Consider the following 6000-nt stretch of genomic DNA (forward strand, 5'->3'; position numbering starts at 1 on the left):
GCAGCAGAAATAGCATATGTAAAGGCCCCGAGGCAGGGAGCAAGCTTGGCCAGCCTCTGCCCACCACGCCCAAGCTCCCATTGCCACACATTTGGGGACCTTTTGCTGTTAGTTTCCAGGGGCTCACCCTGTCAACTCAGGCCTCAGTGTGCTGGCCAACCTCAGCAAAGGGCCACTGGAGGCAGCCTGGTGCTGTGGGACACAACCGTCCAGCTCAGTGTCGGGAGGATGGGAGGACAGCGTGTGCTAGTGGCTTGGCCCATGTCAGGGGCCATGGACAGGGCCCTGCTGAGTCCTGGTTTCCCTGCAGAGCTACACACGGAGCGCGGCCTTCATCGTGACCCTGCACCCACTACAGAGCACCACACCCGACTTCTGGCGGCTGGTCTATGACTATGGGTGCACTTCCATCGTCATGCTCAACCAGCTGAACCAGTCCAACTCCGCCTGGGTGAGGGTCCCACTGGCTGGGCCAGCTGCCCACCTGTTTAAGAGCATGGCCCCCAAAGTCAAGAGCTGGATCCCCGCTCTGCCGTCTATTTGTCCTATGACCTTTGACGAGTTGCACTCCCTCCCAGAGCCCCAGTTTCCTCATCTGTAAAATGAGGCTGTTAGAGTGGAGAAAACTAGCTACTCTTTACTGAGCACTTGCTGTAAACCAGGGTCTCTGCTTCGCACTTATGGTCTTATTTACAGTCTACAACAGCTGCGGGGTGAGGGCTTCAGGTGAGAAAATTAACACAACTAAGATCCAAAGAGGTGAAGTGCCTTCTCCAAGGTCACATAGCTGGGAAATGGCAGAGCTGTGCCCTACACCCTGGGCTTCCTCATCCCAGAGCTGCTTTTCAGTTGCTCAACTCAGCTGCCAGCATGGGGGCCTTCAAGGTAGAGTAAATCCAAAGCTTCCACTTTCTGACTGTTTGATCTAGGGTAAGTTAATTTACCTCCTGAAGCCTGTTTCCTTTTCTGTAAAAGAGAGAGTCACAAGACCCGCTCTTATGGGATTATTGTGAGGACAAGGTGAGATGTGCATAGGATGCTTAGCACTGTGCTATGCCTGGCACATAGTAGGTGCTCGGTATATGAGGGACGAAGATATTGAGGCTGACAGTCACTTCTGAGGTTGGGCCAGACACTGGCTTGGTGCCTCAGCCTGGGGGCAGCTCCTCTGACTCCTCCCATTTCCTTTTGGGGCTCCCAAGGCTGGAGCTCCTGGGAAGTGAGATGCACAGCCTTCTGTCCCAGCCTGACCATGTCCACTAGATCTCTGGACACCCTCCCACCCCAGCTCTCTGCCCCAGGCGGCCAGGAAGATTTGCTGTAAAATGAGCACAACAGCCTCTTAACAGCTGCCTGGAGAAGACTTTGTTAACTGGGCTTTTTATGAGTCAGGCACTTGGTGTAAATGACACAGGACTGCAAGGTAATGGGCTCCAGCCCCTGGGTGGGGATCTGGAGTGAATCCCAGTTGTGGCAGGAACCCACCCTTGCTAAGGTGGTGAGGAGGTGCCCAGATGGAGCCTCACACAGACATCAGTCACTGGTCACTGATTTGCTCAGCCATTCAACAACTTTTCCCATGGACTGCTCCCTGCTAGGCCTCTGCAGTAGACAGTGGGGAGACAGAGGGAGAAGACACAGCCCCTGCCACATCTCACAGTCCAGGGGGAAGCAGGTACCAAAACTGACAGTGACAGCGCAGAGGGAAAAGGGTTGTCACGGAGCTGGCATAGGGACTCAGAGAAGCCTGGCAGATAGCATATCAGAGAGGGCTTCCTGGAGGAAGTATTGTCTGAGCTGAGATGTGTGGAAAGTTTAGTGTTAACTAGCTGAAGTGATGGGGAAGAGTGATCCGTGGAGAGGGAACAGCATGTGCAAAGTTCTGAGTGCAAGGAGTTGCCAGGACCCCAGGCAAAAAGAGGAAGGTAGTAACCTCTCCTCACAGGGCTGTGGTCAGAGAGGGAAGCAGGTGGAGTGTGGTGTTGTTTGAGAGGAGCTTGGGGGCCATTTTACAGTTGGAGAAACTGGGCTCCAGGCAGAGCTGAGACTAGCAGCTGGGGCTCTGGGCCTGTGCGTGTATGTACGTGTGTGGGGCTGCGCCGCCTCTGTCGCTCCACTGTCTTGAGTCTGTGGTCTGGGAATGGGATATATGTAGTACTCTGACTCCATGGAGGGGTCCTGGGGCAGGAGTGGGGGTGTTGAGCTGTGTTGCAGCAACAGGGACACCCCCACCTCTGTGAGCTGGTGCTGAAGGGCAGAGGCAGTGAGAGAGAAGGCCGGGGAGGGGAGGCAGTTCCAGCATGGGAGGGGCTGATCTAGGCCTATCCCTGGAAGAAGGCAGCCTCCCGAAGGTGCGTGCGTGTAAGTATGTGAAGATGTAGATTTCTAGCTGCACAGCAGTGGGCATCACTGCATTGTCTGTGAATGGTTTATCTTGGCTGCTCTGAACGCATCAGTGCAGAACGCTTTGGGGCAGGTGTGCACTGCAGTCTGTTAGGGCTCCACGCTTGCCCTGAGGGTGGGTAGGGCTGTGGGGTGATCCCCAGCCTGGGTCTACTCAGTTCTCTCTCTGTGCCTGTGCCCCCAGCCCTGCCTACAGTATTGGCCAGAGCCAGGCCGGCAGCAGTATGGCCTCATGGAGGTGGAGTTTGTGTCAGGCACAGTGGATGAAGACTTAGTGGCCCGAGTTTTCCGGGTGCAGAACATTTCTCGAGTGAGTGGTCTGGGAGCCCCAGGGTGGGCGGTGGCCGGGGCAGGCTTTAATTACCCTCTTGAGGTCATCAGGGAGCCACATGACCCCAGTGCTCACGTGCTCCTGGCTGGCTGCCTATGCCCCCAGCTGCAGGAGGGGCACCTGCTGGTGCGGCACTTCCAGTTTCTGCGCTGGTCTGCATACCGGGACACGCCTGACTCCAAAAAGGCCTTCCTGCACCTGCTGGCTGAGGTGGACAAGTGGCAGGCAGAGAGCGGGGACGGGCGTACCATCGTGCACTGCCTGTGAGTGTCTACCCTGCGGGAAGGAGGATGGAGGGGGCAGGGAGCCAGGGGCAGAGGTCCAGTCTGAGAGAGGGCCTTAAACCTGGCACCAAAACCCCTGGGCTCCCAAATGGCAATGCCTGAAGTATGCCCAATCAGCTGAGGCTGGCCCTGCCTTCCCTGGAGGAACCCAATCAGTTTCCAGAGTACATGGTCAACCCTGAACAACTGCCCAGTACCCTCTTTGTGATGTCTGACTTTGCCAATTTAATTAAAGAGTCTTTTGTCAGAATTTTTCACCCTGTGAGGTTGTAGTACTTTTTATGCCAAGGGAATTCCAGTCTTTGTTCATGCATGCCCATATGAAACTTTTTTCACTCATTCAATTCATATACCCACATGCATGCCCCATTTATAAATTCATCTATTCCCTCATGTCTGGGTGCCGTTACCCCTCTGCTCCTCACTTTTTCATGCTTTCAGCACTCACTGAGCCTTCCCAGTGCCAGGCTGGGCATACTGGAAGCTGGGATAGGGAGCTGAGTCAGTCTGGCCCTGCCCTAAGGGCTTTTGGTTCTAGTGGGAGAGACCCCTCAAGAAGGGGGTGGAGGACCTAGTCAGTCTCCCATCCAGCAAGGGGAACCCCACATGTGGGAGTCATAGGGAACAAAGGGAGAGACATGGAGGGAATGGGAGGGTTTCTGTGCAGGTTTGGCTTGGTGTGTATATGTGTTTGTGCCTTGTGTGTGCGTTGATGGGGCTCTGCCTGGGCTTCTCAGTGTTTGTTTCCCATGTTGCTCTCCGGATTTTTGCTTTCTTCTCAGCTGCCCTTCTCTGTTGCTGTCTCTGCCTCTCAGTGTCTTTCTCTTGGACTGTGTCTGGCTTCCTTTCCCTCAGGATCTGAGTGATTGTTTTCTGAGATGCCATTAGGTTTTGGATGTGACACTGATCCATCTCCTTAACCTTCTGGTCCTGAGCTCTCTGCCCCTCCCTTCTCGGTTCCCTAGCTCCGCTCCCACCTGCAGGGAACCTAGCTCCGCCCCTCACCCCTGGGTAGTGAGGGGCGGAGCTAGGGAACCGACCCCATCCTCCTCCTTCCTTTTGGTTCCCAGGCCCCGCCCCCCATTTTGGATTCCCAAGCCCCATTCCAAACCTTTTGTGTCTCTTCATTTAGAAATGGGGGTGGCCGCAGCGGCACCTTCTGCGCCTGCGCCACCGTCCTGGAGATGATCCGCTGCCACAACCTGGTGGACGTTTTCTTTGCTGCCAAAACGCTTCGGAACTACAAGCCCAATATGGTGGAGACCATGGTGAGGGGCCGTGTCCCTGTGCCCAGCCACTTCCACCTTTCCGGTCCATGCCTGGCCAGGGTCCCCAAGCACCTGCTCTCCCATGTCTGGTCCCCACCATTGGGCCTTGGCTCTAGTTTTGTTGTGTCAAAACACATTTCCTCCCTTGCCCCCAGGGTGGGCCAGGACTCATGCTTGCCCTCTCTTTCGCCTCTCAACCCCCCAGTACCAGGGAGGGCTCAGGGTCCTGATTCCTTCTCTCTCTCTCTCTCCCCAGGATCAGTACCACTTTTGCTACGATGTGGCCCTGGAGTACCTGGAGGGGCTGGAGTCAAGATAGCGGGGGTCCCTGGCCTGGGGCACCCACTGCACACTCAGGGCCAGGTCCACCATCCTGGACTGGCGAGGAAGACCTGTGCTTCCAAGTCTGCTCAACCACAGCCCCCATGGGGAAAGTGCTGGAGTGGACGCTGGGCCATCTTGGTGTCCCCTTCATGGGGGGCAGGGCCTTTTGTTATGTTCCATAGGCAGGCTGTGGGCCAAGGAAGAGCTTACCAAGACTGCAGCCCCGCCCTACCTCCACAGGGTCCTGCAGCCTGTGCTGAGAGGCCTGGCACTGCCTGGTAGAGCTATGGGGGCTCAGAATGGCCAGCTCTTGGCAGAGATGAGTGAGGCCCTGCAGAGAGCATCCTAGGCCTGGGTTTCCACTCGGCTCAGCTCCCTCTGCACATGGGTGCATTGAGGCTTGGCGTCTAGAATCCCATATGGCCTAGCTGCTGAGGGTCCTGGGGAGGCTGGGCTCTGCCCTAATTTGCTAGTGAGACACATTGACTGTCCTCCCCAGGGGAACTACAGCGCCTTTCTCCACCCAACTGTCCCTTGCAGCCCCTGGGGTATTTGGCTCCCCATCCCACCCCGTTTCTGCTTCCCTGACATGTGCTCTGAGTTTTCTGAACCAGCATCTGCCCATTCCTGCTGTGGCCCACGTGGGGCTGCTTCCCTGCCTGAGCAATGCCTGCAGAATGAAGTCACCTCAGCCTCTATGCCTGTAACCTTCGGGCCTTACTGGCCCGGTCCTGCTCAGCTTGGGCCAGTGACAGTCTACAAGGTTGAACAGCATCCCTTGGGTTGAGTTCCCTGTGGCTCCTGGCCAGGCTGCCCACTGGGCAGGGGACAGAGCCAGAGGAGGTCTGGCCACACCCCTAGAGTTCAGAGGAAGAAGGTATTTTGGAAGGAGGATCAGTGCTTTTTTATTTTGTTATTTTTTGGTGGGTGGGTGGGAAGGTCTCTTTAAAATGGGGCAGGCTACACCCCCATTCTGTGCCTCAATTTCCCCATCTGTAAACTGTAGATATGACTACTGACCTACCTCACAGGGGGCTGTGGGGAGGCATAAGCTGATGTTTGTAAAGCGCTTTGTAAATAAACATGCTCTCTGAATGCCACAGAGCGGCCCTGTGTATGTCTGACCAGCCTGCCTGGGGACTGCTCGCCTATGCTTGGCCTCCCAGTGCGGTGGACCATGGACTGGGGGTCAGAGACCTAAATTCCAGTCTGGCTTTGGTTTTTCCATTGGTAAAAGGGAGGAGATGTGGACCTTGCAGGGCATTGCTCAGTGTCCTTCTACTTGCAGAGGTTGTTCCAAGGGACTCTGGCCATTGCTGCCTTCACCCAGGCTCTGAAGCACTTCCTCAGGCAGTGGGCTTCATCTTGAGACCCCTGAGGCCACAGAGCT

General features: G+C 56.0%; 1 protein-coding gene across 4 annotated transcripts in view; it reads left to right on the top strand.

Moving 5' to 3' along the window:
- Positions 1 to 4749, top strand: part of PTPRU (protein tyrosine phosphatase receptor type U) — a 76371-nt gene extending 71622 nt beyond the window's left edge. For 3 of the 4 annotated variants that reach the window (XM_063106831.1, XM_063106832.1, XM_063106833.1), the window contains 5 exons: positions 311 to 451; positions 2588 to 2713; positions 2840 to 2997; positions 4151 to 4286; positions 4543 to 4749. In XM_063106831.1, coding sequence (XP_062962901.1) covers positions 311 to 451; positions 2588 to 2713; positions 2840 to 2997; positions 4151 to 4286; positions 4543 to 4605 — 624 coding nt within the window. In that variant the 3' untranslated portion in view covers positions 4606 to 4749. The remainder of the gene's footprint in view (positions 1 to 310; positions 452 to 2587; positions 2714 to 2839; positions 2998 to 4150; positions 4287 to 4542) is intronic. The other variant, XM_063106834.1, reaches the window with a different exon arrangement.
- Positions 4750 to 6000: the final 1251 nt, after the last annotated feature.

Source organism: Cynocephalus volans, chromosome 8, assembly GCF_027409185.1.
Source record: "Cynocephalus volans isolate mCynVol1 chromosome 8, mCynVol1.pri, whole genome shotgun sequence".
Classification (NCBI taxonomy): domain Eukaryota; kingdom Metazoa; phylum Chordata; class Mammalia; order Dermoptera; family Cynocephalidae; genus Cynocephalus; species Cynocephalus volans.